Source organism: Phocoena sinus, chromosome 15 (assembly GCF_008692025.1).
Source record: "Phocoena sinus isolate mPhoSin1 chromosome 15, mPhoSin1.pri, whole genome shotgun sequence".
Taxonomy (NCBI): Eukaryota; Metazoa; Chordata; class Mammalia; order Artiodactyla; family Phocoenidae; genus Phocoena; species Phocoena sinus.
The window spans coordinates 22,962,786-22,986,776 of record NC_045777.1 but is presented as its reverse complement, the minus strand read 5'-3'; the positions used below and the strand labels follow the sequence as shown (position 1 = coordinate 22,986,776).

The following is a 23,991-nucleotide window of genomic DNA, read 5'->3' as shown; positions in this document are numbered from 1 at the left end:
GCTACAAGTGCTGGCTCTGGAATCAGAAAACCTGAGCTCAAATCCTGGCTGTGTGACCTGGGGCTGTTCACTTCTCTCTGGGCCTCACTTTTTTCCTCTTTGAAGTGGGAGTGATAGGCCTGGTGAAGAGTTGATGAGCCAATACAGTTAAAGCTTTTCATGCTAGGCCAGTTCACGGCCAGCCCTCAGTCGGGAGATGCCCGGGAGCTTGTGAAGGCTCCTGACCGGCAACTTCCTGTCCTCAGAGAATCAGCTGACCTGAATTGTGGGTCCATCTGGAGGGCATTGCTTAACCCTGTCCTCCAGCACCTCTGGCCTGAACATGTCAGGACAGAGCCACCTCATACCTTTGACCCCAACTGGTGTGTGAACAGGGCTTCTAAGGAGCAGCTGTCTCTGGAGGGGGCGAAGGGTGTTGTCCCAGCAACCAAGCTGGTCCCTCTCAGGCAGCTGCTACAGGCCCATGAAGGGGGGCGGCCATCTGTGCTCTGGATGGGGCTCTCCCGCCACGTGTGCCCTGGTGCCAAGAGCCTGCAAGCAGAACTGGCCTGCCGACCAGAAGGGGCTTCTCTGCTTTTGCCCAACAGACCTGAGACACCACCACCAGAAGGGCCTCCTGCTGCCTCGATTTCAAGGTTCCCAAGGGTCTCCTGCCTTTCCAAGGGGGAGGTTCTAGTGGACCGGCTTCCCGGGGAGCAGGGGGAGAGGGGCTGGAGCTCCAGAAGGAGCAAGGAGGCCTGAGGACAGCTGTTCCAGCAGTCACAAACCTGTGTGCCATGGGCCACGTTAGCAGGCAGGCACGTACCTGCCCAGTGTTTTTTAAAACTTAGAATTGACTAGCTCCATTTTTAAAAGAATTAACTAACTCCACTTTTAAATTTAGAGGTTTTATTTATTTATTTTTAAGGCCAGATTTCTGGCTTCTCTCACCCAGGTCTTCCACGTGACAGCTGTGGGCCAGAGGGGTTACATGCATGGTCTCCTGTAGACGTTTAAACTCGTGATGCCCATTCAAGGCCAACCCACTTAGCTGGGGAAACGAAGGCCCAGAAAGGATTAGACCCTGTGCAAGGTACACAGTCGACCACAGCCTCACAGAGCACGGCCACTGTTAAAAGCTAAAAGCCTGTTCTCTCATCTATAAAACATCAGTGATGATTATCTCCCCTCCCAGGCCTGTGTCTGGAATAAAGTAGTACCTGGCCCAGGACTCACTCAGTCATGATTCTTTTAAATCTGTACATATGATATGCCTTGCCTGGAAGATGTTGCCGGAAGCACTGCTTGCTTTCTTTCTCTGCCACCTTTCAGAAATGGTTATTTTTCAAGTTGTTTCTGATGCCCAGTGCTTAGGGTTTATTGAGCTCTCGTTCCCACAGCTTCATTGCCGAACTTCAAGCAGAGCTGCTCCAAGCTTTACCTCCCACCAGATTGTGCTCCTGTAGTGTGTGTGTGTGTGTGTGTGTGTGTTGGGGGCTGACCTGAAGGGAGCTTTTCAAAGCGCTCGCACTGGCCATTAGATTCCGACTCAGAGTCAGGAGTAAATCATTCTTCCCTGAGCTTCAGTCTACCCAACTGTCAAATAGGGGGTTGTTCATTAATTCAATAAATACTTACTGAGCCCAGCCATGTATCGGGCCTGGTGCTGGGAAAGCATCTTAATTCTATAAGGTATTCAGGGTCCCCACCCTCAGGAATCTACATTAGATACTCGGGATCTCTGTCTGGTAGGGGAGAGAGACAAAAGACAAGTGAACCAGTAAGTTGATCAGTGCTCGATGAAATAAACAGGATCCTCAAAGGAAGAACAGCAACTTTAGACAGGGTGGTCTGGGAGGCCCTCATTGAGGGCATGACCCCTGAGCTGAGACTTGAGTGGGAAGCAGAGATGAGAGCAGGATGGGAAGGAGTAGGTGTGCAGAGGTGGGGGGTGGGGATCATCTCAGACAGGGAAACAGCAGGTTCAAAGGCCCTGAGGTCGGCGCATGCTTGGAGTGTTTGAGGAATAGCAGTGTGACTGGAATGGAATCAGCAAGGGGAAAGTGCAGGAACTGAGGCTGGAGAAGGGGTCAGTGCCTGTAGTAGGCCAAGGTGGGCAACTTCATGGAGTGGGGAGCCTTTAAAAAGCTTTAGAAATGGGAAGCATTAATCCAATTTGTACTTTAAAAAAACTCCTCAGGCTGCTTTCTGGAGAGTGAGTGTGGGTGAGTTGGATCACTGACAAAGCAGGGAGGCCAGAGGGTAGAAAGTGGAAACCTAGACCAGGGTGGTGGGGTCGAGAGAAGCCCGGCTCTGTGACATGTGCTTTTGTGGGGGAGGGGCAAAGCCTTACAGATGGGGGAGGCCTGGGAAGCAGGGGGCAGGACTCCCCAGGCTTCTGGAGTGTGTGATGGAGTGCGTGGGGGTCCCCTCTTTAGAAGAGCAAGGCCGATGGCGGGGAGGAGAGGCTCAGATTCATTCTGGACACACTGAGCTTGAGATGGCCTTGGCACCTCACACAGAGCTGCCTGGTGTGCCGGGCTATTGAGAAAGGAGGCAATGCGCCCTTCCAGCTGCAGTCAGGTCCACGTGCTGTACATCCTCTGACTGCAGGCCAGTTTGGAGGGACTTTGTGAGGGATGCTGTGGGCAGGAAGAAGATACCACCGTTCCCGGTGTCCAAGCAGCCCCAGGAAGCCACGGACCCTGTCCGAGAAGAGGCAGCCCTCTCTCAGGCCTCCCTGGCTTCCCTTCACCAGCTAAATTACCTAAATGCCACTTTGCCGAGCCATGCCCTGCTCAAATCTGTCTTCCCACGCCTTGGGCTGTGCTGCCCCGCTCCTTTGCTCGGAGCATCCCTCCACCTGAAAGCCCTGCATCTCCTTGCCCCTCAGTGACTCTGGTCCATCCTGCCGGACCCAGTCAACCTTCATGTCTTCCAGAAAGGTCCTCAGCTGTCCCCCAAAAGGTGATCACTCTCTCCTTCATCGAGAAACCGTGGTAAGTGGAATCATAGGGGCCACCCCAGCATTACAAACATCTTCATGTCAGCCATCTCTTTGAATTCTACTCAGAGCACATTGGGAGTCACACCCCATTTTCTGGGTGAAACAGCTAACATGTTCAAGGCTGTTGCCTCTACATGACCCTTACAGAGTTGGCACAGTGGGCGGGACATAGGGTAGGGGTCAGGCTTCAGGCAGCCTGGGTTCAATCCCTGGCCCCAACACTGCCTGGCTAGAAGGTGAGCTTGGGCGAGTCTCCCCACCTCTCTGAGCCTCACCTGGAAAACAGGGCAGTGAGAAACCTACCTCACATATCTTTTCTGAGGGTTCATCTGGCCAAAGTACAATCCATTCTCATTATTCATGGTGCTCACATCCATAATGTCTCACAAACACTGAATTAGTGAATACTGAACCATTGCTCCTATGGGAAATGCAGAGTCCCTGCGTTTCTACCTGCTACCAGCACAAACCACCAAGGTTGCTGTTAAAGATGCCTTATTTAACATATTGTTGATTTATTAACACTGATCTAAGCACTGTAACTCAAGCCTGAGCAAAGCTTATCTGACACACGTGTTTTCTCCATAAGGCACATCACAACCTTCTTGCACTTAGGAACGTTGGACAACACTTCAGCACTATACTTGGGGGCCATTTCAAGCAGAGAAATCACCACCAACAAAAAAACACACAAAAATGTGAAAGCACAGCACTAAATAGACCAGGAAAAGGGTGCCTGTTTACAGTATGAGCTGAAACAAGAAGGCAGTGTTGCCTTGTTCAGCCTCAGCTGGGAACCTGTGTGTTGGGAAACTCAGATTTTCAGGTTCTGCTCGTGGCTGCGAAAAAAGCCCCACCAGTATGAGTCTTAGCAAGTAGGCAGATTCGCAGATACAGAATCAAGAAGAGTGAGGACTGAGTGTAGATGGAGTGCTTGCTCAGTAGCACTGTTAACTTTGGCACTGATACCAACAGGAGGGCGTCCTGAGTGCACCCCTTCTGGGCAGGGCTCCAAGGGTGTGGCCGGACTCCCTAAGCTTTGTGGCTTCGTCTTTCCCAGACACCTTTGTAACCTCTTGGCTCCTGTGGACTTTGGGGTCTGAGGCAGGTACAGATTCTGGAAGCCCTGAGTGCCCCCACTGAAGGGCTTGTTCCACTTCCACTGGGTGGGTGGTGGCACCATCGGAAGGTTTCAAAGCAGTGGCGTGATGGGATTCCTCAAGTGGCCCATTGGCCAGGGTGGAAGAGGGACAGGAAAGGTAAGATAGGAGGGTGAGGGGCCAGGGAGCGGCGGTGTGGGGCGTCTAGGGGAGGCTGGCTCTAGAGGGGGGGAGAAGGGAAGGATGGGGAGGCAGGTAGGGAGCCCCTGGTTGTGGGCAGTGGGGAGGAGCCCCAGGAGGATGCTGGGGTAAGAGGTGCTGCCAGTCTTTCTTGCTGGCATTTGCAATTGAAGTTTGATGTTGTTACTCTTAAGGTACAGTGAGGGAGGTGGTTTCCAGGCTGGCAGAGGGGGAAAGTAGAGGACACATGGGCCGTCGGCAGGAAAGTGGCTCTGAGAGGTCAGTCTGTCCCCGATCCTGACTTAGGTCCTTGGAATTCTCTCCCAGCTTTCCCTGCTTTGGGGGAAGAAACAGGGAAGGAGGGAGGAATTTGAGGCTAGGTGGGCGGGAGCCGTGAGTTCTGCTTTAACCGTAGCACACAAGTGAGCTCCCCGATTTAGCTGCGTGGTTTGACCGGTTACTTGTTGGGTGAGAGAAGGAGGGCTCTTACAGGCTCTCAGCCCTTCCTCCGACAAGCCGGGCAGAGTCAGCAAAGGAGTTTAGGGGGTTCTGGCTCTGAGGCCAGCTCCATTCACGTGGGGTCTTGCATGGGTCCGCTGCCTCTTATGTAAAGCCTGCAGCCATGGCTCCTACACTGTTTAGGCTGCTTCTCCTTCAGCACCCCTGCCAAGCTCGGGCCCTTGGGAGCCAGCAGACATGAGGACTAGGCTGGGCCTCCAAGGCACTTGCAGGAGGCTATCATGCTGGGGCTGCTGGGGAAATGGAGCCACAGCCAGTACTCTGAGCACCTGAAGCTCTGATTGGCCATCTTATACACCTTGACATTAAAAAAGCAAGATGTGGAAACAAATTCATTCTGACCTGAAAAATAGAGTTTGCAGGATAAAATCTAGGGCAGAAGGCGGAAATGAGACAGAGGGAGCTTCTACTTAGAAGAAGCAAGGACTTGTGCACAGTGGGGCAGGGAGGCTGGGCTGGATGTCTGGGGCCGGGGGCAGGTGGCATCACACAACCAGCTTCTGTCTGAGCCTTGGCGTGATGGACCGGCATGGCCAAGGTGAGGGCAGGGAAGCATGCAGCCCCCGGGCACAGCTGTGCAATGTGCAGACAATGCTGTGTCTCAGTGATGTGTCACTCAGGATCTTTAAAAATATGCACAAGGACCAGCTGGAGGAGACAGTCACCCTGGAGTGATGTTCACCCCCAAGCTTCCTGGGCAAATCTGAAAGTTTTCCAAGAATGAATGGACAGAGAGTTGGACCCATATGCCATTTTGGTGTAAATTGTGGCACATAGAATATCTCCCCAGGGCAGGGAGGACCGCAGTTACATCCTGGCCGGGCCAACATCTTGGGTCTCGGGGGCACTTGCTTCCCTCTAAGGTTTAATTGGCAAATGATGGTTGTGCACCCTCTGGACTGGGGGCCGGCTGCTGACCCGCATGGGACACACGCTCAGTCGGAGACCTGGCCACAGCCCTGAGTGCTCCAGAGGAGAGGGTCGGACTCTGCCTGGGCCAGAAAGGGCTGAGAGTGGAGGGACTGGCCGGAGGACAGGAAGCATGAAGGATGCGCAGAGGGGTTCCGGCAGAAACGGTGCACGTGCAAAGGCTTTGGCGCCTGAAGAGTGTGGTGTGTTTGCGAAGGGTGTGTGGGTTCTGTGAAGCTGGAAGGGGCATGCTGAGTGGGTGGGAGGGCAGGAGGTGAGGCTGTAGGGATGGGTGGGTGGGACCAAACAGCAAGGGCTCCAAATTTGAGATGGGACTAGAACCTTGGGTTCTAAAGTGTTGAGAGCCTTCACTATGGCTAAATCTTGATTTTTGGCAACCGAGGGGTTTTTGTAGCGATGATGAGGTTCTTCTTCTTATTCAACAAATATTTATTGAGAGCTTTCTATGCTTGAGAGATTACCCTGGGCCCGGGACACGACCTGCTGTGCCAAGACAGACAGAGCCCCCAGCCGCCTCAGACCTGTAACCATCAACAAGTAAATGCCTCGCTGAGCTGATGACAAATGTGATGGGCGCTCTGATGGAGATCCTGAGTGATGGGAGAGTAGGGAGCAGTCAGGGGAGGCCTCCTAGAAGAAGTGACACTTGAAACGTGAGGTTCTGAGAGAAGCCTTCCAGGCAGAAAGAACAGCTTGTGTAAAGGCCCCGAGGTGGGAGGAAGTGTGGTGGGCGTGAGGAACACAGACTGCCTGGATTGCCACATTGGAAGGGGCTGGGGGAGGTGTTGGCCTATGTTTCTTGGCATTTCACGCCTGTGAAATGAGAGCTGTCCTGTGGATTCGGGCCCCATCCCCCTGCCCTGGGGGGGACAGTGCTCACAGCTGAGAGATGCCCCGAAATCCTCTCCATTAGTCACACCGCTTGTCTGGCTGTCACCTGTGCCCCAGGAGACATAGAGAATCCAAGATGAGTTTACTTTTTCTTCTTTCACTTCTGGCCATCTGGCCTGGCCTCCTTCTAGTTCACTTTCTCTCTAATGAGTGGCTGCGTCAGCAGGACTCTGGCCTACACAACCCTGAGAGAGAGGCTGGAGGGTTAGTCCTCTGTCCAGACCCTTGGACAGTCACATTATCTCCTGGGTGGGGCAGGTCCCTGCACAGACTGACTCCTCCAGGCCAGTGTTAGCCCCACCGCAGGTGGGGACAAGGACCCTGACTGGGGTCACACGGCCTCCGCCAGGCTTAGAGCCCAGTTCTGGGTCCTCATGCTCACTGCCACCCCCTTTAGGGGCATATTCCCCCCCTTAAACATTTTGAGCAGATTAGGGCTTTGCTTTTCTAATCTGGGGCAGAAGACTCCACTGAATCTTTCTTGGGATATTTAGGCCAAACAGACAAACAAATCCTGAAATCCCCAATGAGTCGTGTCTCTGCTGGGCTCTGGTGGTCATGGGCTTCAACGGGCTTCTCTACGTGTCCAGCTCTTGGGGGAGACTGCCCCTGGCTGGTCAGAGAACCAGTCCAGCCTCCCCACCAGTGTCTGGGGAGTGGTAAAATTTTGGCTCACCCCCTGTCCTCTAGGCCTGTCTCCCTCTGTACCAGAAACTAGTCAGAGCCACGCCAGCACTGGGCTGTCTGAGCCTTGACCTCTGTGATGTAGCCTATGTAATCACTCCCTGTGGCCACGCAACTGGTATATGACAGAGCTGGGGTCTGAACTCAGGCTTGTCTGGTTCTCTGCTGCCTTCTGGCTTTCGGATCCTCACTACCAAAGGAATGACTCTCAAATGGTAGAATTTCAGGCAATGGGGAGGAGGGATTCCTAGCAGGAGTCTCCCTTTCGGTCACAGTGAGGGGAGCCTCCATACTTACCCTAAAATGAGAGCATAAATGGGAAAATGCTGTGAGTTAGTCAAGAGCTATGTGAATACGGTGTGCTGTTAGAACTCCTCCACCCCCACTGAACAGATAAAGGTACTAAAAAGTTCACTGGGGGACAGGGACTTCGGTGAGGCATTGTCGGGGCCTGGAAGCCAGGCCCCTGGCTCCTGCCCCTCCTCCTCCAGCTGTCAGGTCTCAGCTTGGATGTGCCCCTGCACACTGGCTCCAGAGTCCAGCAGGATGCTGAGGGGCAAAGTGGTCAGTGAAAGCCTCAGACACCTGCAGCCCCAGCCCAGCAAAGGTGGGGGGAGGCCTGAGGCCCGGGGAGTGGAGTGTGCTGGGCTGTGCAGCCGAACAGATGTGGTTGTCACTTGCTGTTGGCAACTCTGGGCAAGTTATCTAACTTTCTGAGCCTCGTGTGCCACATCTTTAAAATGGGCATAATCATATCCCCACCTCACAGAGTCACCGTGAGGTGTGAATTACAAAGCCATAAAGCTGCTGAGCACAGCTCAGTAAGCGGCCCAGCTTTCGGCTGTCAGCCTGTGCCTTACAACCAGCTGAACACAGGAGCTCATCTTCCAGAGCAGGCCTGTTCCTTTCCACGGGGCAGGGCCCTGGAGGGTCCTTCTCCCGCAGACCGAAGCCCCGCCTCCTGCCCCTGCACCACCCTTCTTGGGTTGGGGAGTCAGAGACTGTGGGTGTGTCTGTCTGGGGGGATCCCTGAGCAGAACTGGGAAATTTTGAACAGAGGAGGAACAGTGCTCTTGGCTCTGAGCTCCCAGAGCACTTGGTCACCCAGACTAGGTCAAGCACAAGACACGGCTCCCAGTTCCTGGGCTTTTCTACTGTGGCCTCTATTGCTGTTGAAGTAGTTGTGTCACGGCTGTTTCTCTGCTGATGGGGCTCCTAGCTTTCCTGGACCCCAGTACAGGGCCTGGCTTAATACACGTCTATCAGGTGAACAAACAGATGGATGGGCTTTTTATATTACATTTTTTATTGTTAGGTAATTGTATATAATTTACATACAGTTGTAGGAAATAATACAGAGGGATCCTACGTACCCTTTACCTGGTTTCCCTCAATGGAAAAATCTTGCAAAACTGTAGTATAATTATCATAACCCAAATATTGACATAGGTACAACCCACCAATCTTACTCAGATTTCACCATTTTCACTTGTATCACCTTGTGGTTTTTTAGTTTGATGCAGTTTCACTGCATGTGTAGGTTCATGAATCCACCACCACAGTCAAGATATAGAACTCCCATCCGGGGTCCTCCCTGTCGCCCCTGTATAACCAAGTCCCTCCAGCCTCCCCATCACTCTCTCCCCCTAGTCTCCCCACCAACCACTAATCTGTTCCCATCTCTATAATTAGGTCATTTCAAGAATGCTTTATAAATAGAATCATGTGGTTTGTAACTTTTTGAGATTGCTTTTTCCCTCGGTGTAATTCACTTGAGATTCATCCAAGTAGTTGCTTGTATCAGTGGTTCATTTCTTTTTGTTTCTGAGTGGTGTTCCGTGGTCTGGGCGCATCACAGCCATTCACCCATTGAGTGGTAGGTCTCTCGGTGAGCTTGTTTCCACTTTGGCCTATATCAAATAAAGCTGCCATGAACATTCCTATATAAGTTTTTTGTGAATGTGTTATCATTTCTATGGGATAAATGCCCAAGGTGCACTTGTTGGGTTGTATGGTGATTGCATGTTTACTTTTCCATGGTTTTATCATTGTATACTCCCACCAGCCGTGAATGAGTGATTCCAGTTTTCCACATCCTCGTCAACATTTGGTGTTGTCACCGGTTTTTATTTTGGTCATTCTGATGTTTGCGTAGTGATATCTCACAGGAGCAGATGAATGGATTCTGCTGTGCCTTGTCACTGCCCCTGTGGCACTGGGCCTCATTTTGAGGGTTTCCATTGAGCCATCACCATCACTGTGATTGGCAGTCCCTTGAAGGCAAGGCTTAAAGCCACTCCTCTGGCTCCTCTTCTGGCCCGGGCCTCACCCGGGGAGAGGCTCATTTCAGTCCTCACTGGGGAAAGGGCAGTTGGAGTTAAGATGCTGAGAAAAGCCGCTGGATGTGACCCAGCCCCTCACAGCAAGTAGCTACTGCTGTTTGAAAAGCACCTCCTGTTTCAGAACAAAAAGTTCAGCGTTTACGAAGCCTGCTGTGGGCCAGCCCTGGGCCAGATTCAGAATGGGACTCTGAGACACCAACTCCCACCTATGGCGGGTCCTGGTTCCCTGAATCTTGGTGGAGAACAGAGAGTCTGACCGGGCGTGATGGAGTCTTGGGGGAGGTAGACTGGTGTGTGGGGTTTTCACATAACAAGGTGAGGGGTGGGGTGGGAATGGCAAGATGTGGGGAAGGACAGCTGAGCCCTGAAGGATGTGTTGGTCTCTGACCAGACAGGGAGAGGGCATCCAGGCAGAGGAAACAAGGGTGGAGGGAAGGTAGGGTAGGAGGAAAAGACCTGGGCAGGGGAGTGGTAGGTCTCTCGGTGAGCTTGAGGACAAGTGAGGTTAACCATCCCTTAGCTGTCCTGACCGTCACTCTGCTGTCACCATCCAGCCCATGCCCCGGACGGGTAAGACCTTTGTGTGGGACTCAGGTGGAGGGTGTGTTTGGTCCATGTGGGCATCCCCCACTAGGCTTGGCCTTGGCTCAGCATGAAGGTGGGCAGGGCCTGTGTCTGTCTTGGTCATTGCTGTGTCTGACCCCCATTCTCCTGCTCCAGAAATCCTCACCGAGGCCAGAGCTAGGGTCAGGTCAGGTAGAGCCTCAGCCCTGAAAGGGGCTCGAGAGGGCGGGGGCCTCACCTTCTCTCCTGCCCTCCTCTCACCCATCTGCAGGTTCATCATGCCTAGTGGCGTATAAGAAGACCCCGCCACCGGTCCCTCCACGCACCACATCGAAGCCGTTCATCTCCGTCACGGTCCAGAGCAGCACTGAGTCTGCCCAGGACACCTACCTGGACAGCCAGGACCACAAGAGCGAAGTGACGAGCCAGTCCGGCCTGAGCAACTCGTCGGACAGCCTGGACAGCAGTACCCGACCGCCCAGTGTGACACGGGGCGGAGTCACCCCAGCCCCCGAGGTCCCTGAGCCACCCCCAAAACATGCAGCTTTGAAGAGCGAACAAGGGACGCTGACCAGCTCCGAATCCCACCCTGAGGCCATTCCCAAAAGGAAACTGTCGTCTATAGGAATACAAGTAGGGGCCCCTTTCGCACTCTGTCCTCGGCCCACGCCGTGCACCTGCCTGCGTGTAATTACATCTGGTGGAGGCCCACTAGGTCTCTTGGGCAAAGGTGGTTTGTCTGTTCTGGGGGGTCGGCCCCAAGTGGCCAGACCAAATTCCACCCATAGTCACGTCTTCCTCACGTTCGCCCGAACATGCTGCGGGCTCTGCAAGCTGTGGGCAGGTGTCCCTGCTCCAACGATGGGTTGTCCCAGTGAATGTAGTTACACTCAGCCAGCCATCTCCTGTCCACTGTTTGCCTGTCCACTGTCTGTATGTTCACTCCACCCTTTGCCCTGGCAGCTGACGCGTGGGAGGCGGGACTGGCCTAACAGTTCTCTGATCCAAGGTCAGCTCCGGTGCGGAGGCCACAGCCCCGCCTGGCGGTGGGAGCAGCGTGGAGCGTAGACGCCGAGGGCCAGGGGCCCAGGACTCAGGGCCCTGGAGCCTTGGGGGTTGCTCAAGGGGAACTTTGCCCAGAGCCCTCTCGGGCCTTGGGGACAGGTAGGTTGCTTGAGGTGCCAGGCCCATGTCAGATTGAGAAGTGGTATGTCGGTCCCAGTGCATCCCTCTGTGAGAAAGGATCCAGGCAGATAATTCCCCGGGACCAAGTGGCCAAAGCCAGCAGACCCTTCAGGAAGCCAGGCTCACTGTGCGTCCATGGCCAGGGCACACAGCAGGGCAGGGTGCGCCAGCTTCCCCTCCACTGCTTCACTGCACCTCCTGCATGCACTTAACATCAGTAATCTGCCTGCTGTTAGCTGAGTGGGGAAAACTTGGGCCCTGCCTTGCAGCTTTCAAGAGTTGCTCTAAATCCAGACTAAAGTGGAGCATACTCAGGGCAGGGAGGGAGGGCAGCTACAGTGAGCTAAGAGCTTGTGGGAGGCAGAGGCCCTCCAAACCCAGAGGGCGATCAAGGAGGTCCAGCTGGTGTGCACTGTGGCTTAGATTGGACAGGATCTCCGTTTCCCCAGCCACCCCTGCGCAGTGGGGCATGGCCGAGTAGATGACAAAGCACCAAAATTACAGAAGGAACATGGGACTCAAAGGGGGGCAGAATGGACCAGAGATGGCTCACTGGCCGATTTCTTGCACTTGCCTCTTGGAGAGGAAAAATTTGGGCACATATACAAGAAGAAAGTTGGCCAAGAGACTATTCAGTTTTCTGGGCTCCCTCATAAGGGGTCCGGCCCCTGTCCTGTACAGCTCTCAGGAGAGACTAAGGAATACAGAAAATAGTCTAGTCCCAGGGTCTTTGTTTGGGCAGCCCCACCCTCTCCTTGGCCAAACCGGATGTTCTTATCTTTCCAGAAGACCTGAGAGAGTTAGACTCACCCTGATCCTTTCACTCGGCAGTTCACACAGGGCTGAGTACTCTGACTCTTGGGCCCATCCAGGCTGCTCCCCCGGGTTCACCCCACCCCCACTCCATGCTCTCCAGGCAGCTTCTTGAGATCCGGTGATATTGCATCCTCTGAGCTGGCTCTTGCTGAAGGAGAAATGCAGCTGCACCCCCCTGGCAAGGAGGAGCCTGGTGCTCAGTCCCTGCCCGGGAAAGCCTCCCTGGCCTCTGTGAAGCCAAGAGACGAGAGTCTCCTATTTCCAAGGACACCCCTACAACTCTCGTCCCACCCCTTGGTGCCTCGAGCCCTGGGTCAAGTGTGTGTTCTCCCTCATTCATGAGCGGTGGCGGAGGGGCTGACCTGGCTGCTCTGTGGCCACGTACCTCTGTCCCGGAAAAGAAAGGTAGGCCCAAGGAAAAGAAAGGTAGGCCCAAGGCATCACTGGTATAGAGAAAGAGTGCCAGCTTTGCACGTGGCTCCCCTGGCCCATCCAGCGCTGAAGGTAGCCTCAGCCAAGTGTGATCGAGGCCCAGGGCTGGCATTCCATAGGGCCCAGGGACTTGGCCGGCTCTTGCCTTGGTTGCAGCTTTCAAATCCAGAACTGCTGTCCAAGGTGTGCCCCTAGTGCCGGCGCCTCCAGCCTGCCCTTCACCTGCAGGGTTGGGGGAGCGATCTTTGCCTCGAGACAGCCCCGCTTCAACTACACCAGATAACGGCTGTGGCTTTGTGTGTGTGTGTTTTCTTTCTCTTTCGTTGTCCTTTTTTTTTTTCTTCTCTCTGATGCGTGTGAAGGAGAGGACTAGAAGGAACGATTCCCACCTCTCGGAGGACAACGGACCCAAAGCGATCGATGTGATGGCACCCTCCTCAGAGTAGGGAAAGCCAGTCATCTCCACCCCATCCCACCTCCCACCCACCTGCCCGCCCGCCTCCGCGCGAATGAGCAGTGCCCGGCTTAACCTGGTCTGGCCTCGGGCCCACGTGCAGTGTCCGCATGCCTCGTGTCTGTCTGTCCACACGTCCGTTTGCGTCGTCCCACTAACGTGAATTTCAGCAGCAAGTGTGGTGTTTGTTCTTTATTTTTGTCTTTGTCTCCGTGCCGTTGCTGTCGTTGTCCTTCAATAAGGTTGACTGCATTCAGCCGGTGCCAAAAGAGGAGCCCAGTCCCGCTACCAAATTCCAGTCCATCGGGGTTCAGGTAGAGGACGACTGGCGGTAAGTGGCACCGAGGTGTTGGCTGCCTCTCCCCTCTCCTCTCCCTCCCTCTGCTCTCCCCTCTCCTGCGCCTTCTCCTCCTGCTCTCCCTAACCCACTTCTCCTTGCTGGATTTCTAGTAACCGAGCTGGGTTTGGGGTGCGGGCGGTGGCCCAGGTGTGGGAGGCTGGGCGGGCGGGCGTGCTCGCTCAACGAGCGCTTGCTCTGTGAGATTAATCAGCCACGGGGGCCGAGGCCGGGTGGAGACATGGCCTGGCACCCTGATGTTGGTGGGCGTCCTGGCCCCAGTGCAGTAAACAGGCAACCTTATGACCTTGTCTGTGTGTGTGTGCGTGTGGGCGGGGTGGGGGCTGAGCAGAGAATGAGACGGGGGCTGTGGGACCCGCTTCAGGCGCATGGTGAGCAGACGATGCATCCGTTTCTCTGTCTCCCGTGTGTCCGGGTCGGGGTGGCCTCTGGTCTCTGGCCCTCTGGGTGACTCACCCCTTACTGTCCCCACCCCACTCCACCCCGCACCCACAGAAGCAGCGCCCCCTCTCACAGCATGTCCTCCCGACGGGACACCGACTCGGATACCCAGGATGCCAACGACTCGAGCTGTAAGTCATCTGAGAGGAGCCTCCCGGACTGCACCCCACACCCCGACTCCATCAGCATCGATGCCGGCCCCCGGCAGACCCCCAGGATTGCCCAGATCAAGCGCAACCTCTCCTATGGAGACGACAGCGACCCTGCCTTAGAGGCATCCTCGCTGCCCCCGCCCGACCCCTGGCTGGAGACGTCCTCCAGCTCCCCCGCGGAGCCAGCACAGCCAGGTGCCTGCCGCCGGGACGGCTACTGGTTCTTGAAGCTGCTTCAGGCAGAAACGGAGCGGCTGGAAGGCTGGTGCTGCCAGATGGACAAGGAGACCAAAGAGAACAGCCTCTCTGAAGAAGGTGGGTGCTGTGAGGCCGGCCCCGGGGGCGGGGCGGGAGGGGTGCGGGTGCCAGCCCCAGCCTCCGAGGTGGGGGTGGGGGTTCTTAGGTTCTCTTCCTGGGTCGGTTGTGATTCCACCCCTTACTCTCATTCTTTCCTTTCTTCCATCCATCCACCGACCCAACCAAACCTTTTTCCAGAAAGGATTTACGGCAGCAGCTGCTAGTTGCACTGGCTGTGGGGTCAGCAGCCCCCGGGTTGGAATCCTAGCTCTTCCCTTACTAGTGAAGTGACCTTGGGCAGGTGCCTTGAGCCTCAGTTTCCTTACCTGTAACGTGGAGATAATCCTACCCTCTGATGCGGCGGTGCATGTTCAGGGCCCGACGAAGTGACGGACACAGAAAGTTGGCACCATAATTATGCCTTTGGCGGCTCCTTATTGAGCACCTACTGTGTACCAAGCGCCAGGGATCTAACTGTGAACCTCAGCAGGGTGTGAAGAACTATGAATGGGTTAGACAGAAGTCATCTACTTTCCCACTTAGGCTTCTGTCTATACCATGCCTGTTTCCAAAAATTCCCCCGAGAAATTAGAGAATAGTTCTAGAAAGAGCTAGAAATATGTAGGGAGCCTAGATTCACAGGTGTTTGATACAGGGGAAGGGTGGTTTGGAGGCAGGCCCCTGGGAAGCTCCGGCCCCTAGATGGCTCCCCTTCACAGACCGTGCAGGCAGTACAGGTCTCCGGAGTATCCAGAAGGGATGGAGCCAGCATCCCACCGACCCCTGGTGGGGCAGGGCCTGAGGAAACCACCCCTTGATGACTCAGAGGCCCTGTTTTCACTCTCTCTAGGCCAGTCCCCAGCTTTGATGTCACACCCACTGGTGTGCAGGGAACTGTTGTGAGGTATATACCTAACAACCTTTTACAATACTAGTATTTACAAAATCAGAGCAGAGGCAAGGATCAGAGAGAGCACTAAATGGCTTCTAACAGAAACCATCCAGCCCTCTGCCCTTCCTCAGCCTTCCCCACTTTCAGCTCTCATCAACTGTGTATTCTGGTATTTACCTTCATATTTCTTTTTCATTTTTAAGTGGGATTACCTTTTATTTCCTCTCAAATTAATCATTATGTATTGATCTCTACTATAATAATAGCTCAGTATTTAGCTCTGTTACCTCTGCTTCCTGTGCCCCACCCTCTGTATATTACATCAGTTTGAGGTTAAAAAACAACCAATATTTCTGTTCGCTATGAGCATGTAAATGCTGTTCACTGCAGAGCCTTGTAGTATATTAATGATTTCATGTTCTTATACATTTTGTTTTTCCTAGAATGAATGGTTGCCTCACTTTTTTATACACTTTATTTTCTAAGCTCCTATTTGTAATTTTTTTCACATGCTCCACCAGATTGGCCAGCCCCTCATCAATATTATTTTCCAGGTGTGCAAACATATCAGATAATCTCATGATCTCCTATTTTTCCTGGTGCCCTCTGTCCTCTGCCCTGATCTGGCCAGCTTGCTTTCTGGGCCTGCTGCCAGGCTGCTGTCCAGAGACTTCCCTTTTCGTCACCTGGGGCTGCCCTTGGCTACTTTACTGTGATGGACACCCTGCTTTTTTGGACAACGTGGTCTTCCGCTTTCCTGGTTTTAGCCCCTCGCTTTACGGGAGCACACCTTCAGTTGGAGATCAATTTTTGGAAACTATGTCTTTATTCAGACCTCATGTAGTTTGGCTGGGTGTAAAGAAAATAGTAAATACAAATTATTTTTGTATATAAATATAGATATAATTTATATATAAATATTAAAATAAAGTTGAAAGTAACTTTCCCTCAGAATCTTAAGGAGGCCGTATTATGTTTAGCTTCCATTACTTGCGATGAAAAGTTTGAGGCCATTCCAGGTCTCAGTCCTTTGTATTATTTTATCTCTGGAAGCTGTTAGGATCTGTTAGGATCTTCACTTTTACCTCTCTTATGAAATTTCTCAGTGATGTGCCCTGGAATGGGTCTTTGTGCCAGTAGTTAATAGGCCACTTTTATGTGGAGACTCAGGTCTTTTGTTTCTTGCAGAAATAGTCTTGAATTAATTTTTTTAAATAATTTCCTCACTTCCACTTGTTCTGTTTTCTCTGTCTGAAATTCCTGTCACTCACATGTTGGATCTGCTGAGTTGATCCTGTCTCTGATCTTTTCTTTCTCTTATCTTTTTGTTGTCTCTCTTTCTGGGAGGCTTTCTTTTTTTTCCCACGCTATAACAACTTTACTGAGATATAATTCACATGCCATAAAATTTGCCCTTTTAAAGTATATAGTTCAGTGGCAGTTAGTACACTCATAATGTTGTGCAACCATCACTGTTATCTAGATTCTGAACCTTTCCATCACTCCAAAAAGAAACCCCGTGACCATAAGCAGTCACTCCTCATCCCCTCCTCCCCACTAGCTCTTAGCAACCACTAATTCTGTCTCCGTGGATTTGCCTATTCTGGACATTTATGTAAATGGAGTCATACAGTATGATTGTATGACAGGTCTTTTGTGTCTGGCTTCTTTTGCTGCATGTTTTTAAGGTTCATCCATGTTGTAGCATGTATCAGTTCTTCATTCCTTATTGTGGGGTAATATTCCATTTTATGGATAATACTACATTTTATTTACACATTTATCTGTTGGTGGACATTTGAGTTGTTTCCACTTTTGGGCTAGTATGAATAATGCTGCTGTGCACATTTGTGTACAGGTTTTTGTGTGGATCTATGTTCATTTCCTTTGGGTATATAAGTAGGAGTGGAATTGCTGGGTCATATGATAATTCTGTGTTTAACTTTTTGAGGAACCTGCTAAACTCTTCCACAGTGGCTGCACCATTTAACATTCCCACCAGCAGCATACGAAGGTTCTAATTTCTCCACATCCTCACCAACACTTGTAACTATTGCTCTTTTTGATTATAGCCATCATGGTGGGTATAGTAGTACCTCACTGTGGTTTTTGTTTTTTTGTGGGTTTTTTTGCGGTACGCGGGCCTCTCACCGTTGTTGCCTCTCCCATTGCGGAGCACAGGCTCCGGATGCGCAGGCTCAGCGGCCATGGCTCACGGGCCCAGCCGCTGTGCGGCATGTGGGATCCTCCTGGACCGGGGCACGAACCCGCCTCCCCTGCATGGGCAGGCGGACTCTCAACCACTGCGCCACCAGGGAAGCCCCTCACTGTGGTTTTGATTTGAGTTTCCATGGTGGCTAATAAAGTATAGCATCTTTGCAAGTGCTATTTGTGTATCTTTTTTTGGAGAAATCTGTTGAGTTTGAGAGGTTTTCTTGAATTTATCTCTAAACTCTGTACATCAGATGTTTACTATAACCATTCGTATAAGAGCTCTTTCTTACTCTGTTCCTTTTTTCATAATATTTTGTCCTTGTTTTATGGATAGAGTATCTTCTCTACCTTTTTAAGATTTACATATATATTTAAGTTTTCATGTGTCCCTGTGTTGTCTCTGTTTCCTTTAGGCTCCTTTTTTCTATGTGTCTTTTTGGGTTGGAGTCTTTCCTGGAATGTCCAGTGATCTTTAGTTGTTTATTCATATTAAAAGTGAGGAACTAACTCAGGGGTAGGAAGGGATGGAGTAGAAGATTTCTGTTTTGGTTGTAAGCCTAGTAGTTCCACTTGCTGTTTTTTAATTTTATGATTTAATTTAAAATAAAACTTTGGAATTCCCTGGCAGTCCAGTGGTTAGGACTCGGCACTTTCGCTGCTGTGGCTCAGGTTCAGTCCCTGATTGGGGAACTAAGATCCCGAAAGCTGTGCGGCGCAGCCAAAATATTAAAATTAAAATTAAATAAAGGACTTACCTGGTGGTGCAGTGGTTAAGAATCTGCCTGCCAATGCAGGGGACACGGGTTCGAGCCCTAGTCTGGGAAGATCCCACATGCTGTGGAGCAGCTAAGCCCGTGTGCTACAACTACTGAGCCCACATGCCACAACTACTGGAGCCTGTGCTCTGCAACAAGAGAAGCCACTGCAATGAGAAGCCCACGCACCACAACGAAGAGTAACCCCCACTCACCGCAACTAGAGAAAGCCCACATGCAGCAGCAAAGACCCAAAGCAGCCAAAAATAAATAAAATTAATTTATAAATTGCATGTTATGTTCTTTAAAAAAATTAAACATAATAAAATAAAACTTAATTTTAGAGTTAGCAAAAGGAAACTATATAATATAAAAATAGCAAAAGTCATGGTAGTATACTGGTATGTTGATAATATATGGTAATAACATCAAAAATGAAGACATGGGCTTCCCTGGTGGCGCAGTGGTTGAGAGTCCGCCTGCCGATGCAGGGGACACGGGTTCGTGCCCCGGTCCGGGAAGATCCCACATGCCGCGGAGCGGCTGGGCCCCTGAGCCATGGCCGCTGGGCCTGTGCGTCTGGAGCCTGTGCTCCGCAACGGGAGAGGCCACAACGGTGAGAGGCCCGCATACCGCAAAAAAAAAAAAAAAAAAAAAAAAAATGAAGACATAATTATTTAACTATCATGATAAAAACTCTTTGGGACTTCCCTGGTGGTGCAGTGGTTAAGAATCCGCCTGCTAATGCAGGGGACACGGGTTCGAGCCCTGGCCCGGGAAGATCCCACATGCTGTGGAGCAACTAAGCCCATGCGCCACAACTACTGAGCCTGCGCTCTACAGCCTGTGAGCCACAACTACTGAAGCCCACACGCCTAGAGTCTGTGCTCCGCAACAAGAGAAGCCACCACAATGAGAAGTCTGTGCACCTCAACGAAGAGCAGCCCCCGCTCACCGCAACTAGAGGAAGCCTGCATGGAGCAACGAAGACCCAATGCAGCCAAAAATAAATAAATAAATAAAATAAATTTATAAGGAAATAAAAAGAATGGCATTATTTTAAAAAACCTCTTTAATAGCAGAATAAAACTCATAATGTACAAGATTTTGTTTGAATACCTCTGTTCAAGTCTTTTGAGTACATACATAGGAGTGGAATTGCCGGATCATGTGGTAATTCTATGTTTAACTTTTTTCCATTTTTTTATTGTGGTAAATATATATATAACGTAAAATTTTCCATTCTAACCACTTTTAAGTGCATAATTCAGTGGCATTACTTATATTCACAATGTTGTATATTACCAACATCTATTTCCAAAACTTTTTTATCACCCCAAATATTCTGTTTCCATTAAGCAATAATTCCCCATTCCCTTCTCCACCCAGTCCCTGGTAACCTCTAATCTACTTTCTGTCTCTATGAATTTCCCTATTCTAGATCTTTCATGTAAGTGGGAAGATACAGTGTTTGTCCTTTTGTGTCTGGCATATTTTCGAGGTACATCCATATGTTGTAGCATATCAGAACTTTATTCCTTTTTATAGCTGAATAATATTCCATTGTATGTAAATACCACATTTGTTTGGTCCATTCGTCTGTTGATGGACACTTGGGTTATTTCCACCTTTCAGCTACTGTGAATAATGCTACAGTGAACACGATATGAGAATCTGTTTCAGTCCTATTTTCAGTTCTTTTGGGTTTAAACCTAAGAATGGAATTGCTGGGTCACATGGTAATTAATTCTATGTCTAGCTTTTTGAGGAATCGCCAATGTTTTCCACAGCAGTTGCACCATTTTACATTCCCACCAACAATGCATAAGCGTTCCCATTTCTGTATATCTTTGCTAACACTTGTTATTTTCCATCTTTTAAAAAAATTATAGCCATCCTAGTAGGTATAAAGTGGTATCTCATTGTCCTTTTAAAAAGATTTTTATTTATTTTTAAATTATTATTATTTTTTTACAGCTGCGTCGGGTCTTAGTTGTGGCATGCGGGATCTTTCATTGCAGCACACGGGCTCTTCAATGCAGTGTACGGGCTTCTCTCTAGTTGGTTCTTACGGGTTTTTTTCTTCTCTAGTTGTGATGTGTAGGCTCTGTAGTTTGCGGCACGTGGGCTCTAGTTGAGGTGCTGGAGCTCAGTAGTTGTGGCACGGGATTAGTTGCCCTGCAGCATGTGGGATCTTAGTTCCCTGACCAGGGGTTGAACCCACATCCCCTGCATTGGAAGGTGAATTCTTAACCACTGGACCACCAGGGAAGTCCCCATTGTCATTTTGATTTGCATTTCCCTAATGACTGATGCTGAGCCTCTTTTCATGTTCCTATTGGTCATTTGTATATCTTCGGAGAAACATCTATTCAGTCTATTTAATTGGGTTGTTTGTCTTTTTGTTGTAGAGTTTAGGAGTTCTTTACATATTCTGGATAATAGGCCCTTGTCAAATATATGATTTGTAAATATTTTCTCCCATTCTGTAGGTTGTCTTTTCACTTTCTTCATAGTGTCCTTTGATGTGCAAGTCTTTAATTTCGATAAAGTCCAATTTATCTATTTTTCATTTATTGCTGTGCTTCCATTTATTTTTAAAACTATGAGTATATATTAATTTAATAAAAATTAAAATTAGGACAAAAAAACAATTGAAGCAGTGAGAGACTAACTGGCAGCTCTGTGGGCAGGGCTTCTATAGACACCTTCTCAGAAAACTGGTTTTAAATAACATACAGTAAAAATTATATCCAGGGCTTCTCTGGTGGCACAGTGGTTAAGAATCTGCCTGCCAATGCAGGGGACACGGGTTCAAGCCCTGGTCCGGGAAGATCCCACATGCTGCAGAGCAACTAAGCCTGTGCGCCACAACTACTGAGCCTGTGCTCTAGAGCCCACAAGCCACAACTACTGAGCCCATGCACCACAACTACTGAAGCCCACACGCCCAGAGCCTGTGCTCTGCAGCAAGAGAAGCCACCTAACAAGAAGGCCACGCATCATAATGAAGAGTAGCCCCCACTCGCCACAGCTAGAGAAAAGCCCACGTGCAGCAACAAAGACCCAACACAGCCAAAAATAAAAATAATTAATTAAAAAATACTATATCAGGGCTTCCCTGGTGGCGCAGTAGTTAAGAATCCACCTGCCAATGCAGGGGACACGGGTTCGAGCCCTGGGCCGGGAGGATTCCACATGCCACAGAGCAACTAAGCCCATGTACCACACTACTGAGCCTGAGCTCTAGAACCCACGTGCCACGACAGCTGAAGCCCACGCGCCTAGAGCCCTGTGCTCCGCAACAAGAGAAGCCACCACAATGAGAAGCCCGTGCACCGCAACGAAGACCCAACGCAGCCAAAATTAAATAAATTAATTAATTTTAAAAATTATATCAAGATAACAAAGGGAACCAATTACATTAATATGCAGTTTCTAAAATAGTGAATAAATTTGTGATATGATAATACTATATATACTTCTTTGTTAAGGCATTAAGTAATACAGTCTAGCAGTCAGTCTAAAATTACTATAATTTTAAAGTAATGATGACAGTAAACATTATTTCAAGATAACTGTGACCACTGTAATGTGATACGAAATTATCTTTGATTTCTATTGGTGACAATGTGACAGGTTCTGCTGACATTGAACTAAAGTGGTTTGTTGCCCATCTAAGTTTAAGGGCGTCCTGCTTTAGGGTGATTGGGTGACAAACTGGCCTTTGCCTTAGAAGATCTTGAAATGTCAGTATCTTTTCTCTAGAATCCTTCAGAATCTTCTTCAGAAAAGAATCCTCTAGTTTCTTTGGGGGCATGTGTCTGGTTGCTGGCATTCCAGGTGCAGGGTGGAGGGAGGGAACTCGCAGACTATCATTCACTCCATGCTGTCTGCCATTGACCCTGCTTGGTGGCCTAGGGTCAGAGCATCTAGAGCAGCGCTATTTGGTAAAAATATAATGTGAGCCACGTGCTTTAAATGTTCTAGGAGCTGCATTTAAAAAGCAAAAAGAAATAGGTGAAAATAATTTTTGTAAGTTATCTTACACAGTATGTCCAAAATAGTAGTGTTTCAACATACAGAATTATTGAGGTGTTACATTCCTTTTCATGCTAAGTACTTAAAATCCAGTGCATATTTTACTTTATCGTACATCTCAATCCAGAGAAACAACGTTGCCGGTGCTCGCTTGCTGCAAATGGCCGGGGGCCTTTGTATTGGACAGCGCAGATGAGGAGAATAAACCTGGGTGGGCATGCGCGGATACCTTAGTGACTCAGTGTTGGTGCAGCAGGTTAAACTTCTCTGTACTACACTTAATTCTAATTCTTTCTGGATTGAGAAGATGCTTACCTGCTAAGCATATGTCACGTCAAACAGTATTGGTATTACCTTCCTGTAATATTATGGGGGGAGGGGTGCTCTTTCAACATGATGACATTTCTTAATAAGCAGCCCTCAACCCCTGCTGTTGAACCCAACCTCTGGATGGAGCCCTTTTCACAGCCCTACATCAGTGACTGTAACTTAAAGATAAATGTAGTCACATTGCTCTGTCCCTTAGATTCAAGATAAGTATTCTGACTGCTCAGGTAAATCAGTAACACCCATGCGGGTGGCTGCATCTCTTGAGTGGATTTTGTGTTATACCACCATCCATCTCCAGAACTTTTCATCTTCCCAAACTGACACTCTGTACCTATTAAATGCTAACTCCCCATTCTACCTCTCCCAGCCCTTGGCAACCACCATTCTACTTTCTGTCTCTGAATCTGACTACTCTGGGTCCCTCATACAAGTGGAATCATACGGTCTTTGTCCTTCTGTGAGTGGCTTATTTCACTTAGCATAATGTCCTCAAGATTCATTCATGTTACAGCTTGTATCAGAATTTCGTTACTTTTTAAGGCTGAGTAATATTCTATTGTATGGAGAGACCACATTTTGCTTATCCATTCATGTGTCCATGGATGCTTGGGTTGCTTCCATCTTTTTGTCTGTTGTGAATAATGACATTTCCTATCTCTTAGGACCACAATTCTTCGTTGACACCACCATGCTTTCTGATCAAATTGTGTACGTCCACCCAAGGCCCTGTCTGACTTATGGCCACAAGTTTTAATGTCACTGTTCTTACATATGTGGAAGAGCTCCACCAAGGAGGTACCTCAAGGAGACCATGATACCTTCATATCGTGCAGAAGCTTGGAGGATATTTACAGGCAGGGGGAGAGGACAGGGATTCCAGAAGCAGGAAGGGCAGGGCAGGTCCAGGAATCACAAGTGAAAAGGAAGGGGTGGGAAGAGGGGGATGGTGGGTCACAAGAGTAGGAAGCTGACTGAGAAGGGCCTCAAATATCAGATCAAAGTATTGGGCATTACCCTCCAGGCAGGGGAGAGCAGCTGGGGGATCTGAAGCAACAGTGAGATGGTCAGATTTTCTTTTTAGAAAGATCACCCTTGATTGCTGTGTGGAAAAGGCTTTGGAAACAGGGAGACCAGGGTGGTGGGGTGGAAGAGGAAGGAATGGATAAACAAGAAATTTTCTGAACGTTCTGAATGGACCGGCTAAAGGGGCACAGGGTTGGAGTCAGGTGAATCCCTCCAGCTTCCCTGCTTTGGGCCACAGGTGGATGGAGAGGTCATCAACTTGAAAGAGGGAGGCGGAGGCAGGGCGTGCTTTGGCTGGATAAGGAGGGGCTCTTGGGGAAGCAAGATTACAGAGGTCAGGTTGTGCAGATGTCTTTCTTGCTGTTGAAGGAGATGCGGATGAAATGAACGCTTCAGCGTAGTCTG

At 50.1% G+C, this 23,991-nt stretch overlaps 1 protein-coding gene across 9 annotated transcripts in view; it reads left to right on the top strand.

The window, feature by feature from the left end:
* DLGAP4 (DLG associated protein 4) overlaps positions 1-23,991 on the top strand; it is a 93,222-nt gene that overhangs the window by 43,888 nt on the left and 25,343 nt on the right. For 4 of the 9 annotated variants that reach the window (XM_032607127.1, XM_032607125.1, XM_032607128.1 and 1 more), the window contains 3 exons: positions 10,468-10,829; positions 13,326-13,414; positions 13,937-14,349. In XM_032607127.1, the coding sequence (XP_032463018.1) occupies positions 10,468-10,829; positions 13,326-13,414; positions 13,937-14,349 (864 nt within the window). Of the gene's footprint in view, positions 1-2,872; positions 2,979-9,950; positions 10,203-10,467; positions 13,415-13,936; positions 14,350-23,991 lie in introns of those variants that run through there. The other 5 variants (XM_032607132.1, XM_032607131.1, XM_032607130.1 and 2 more) reach the window with 5 other exon arrangements.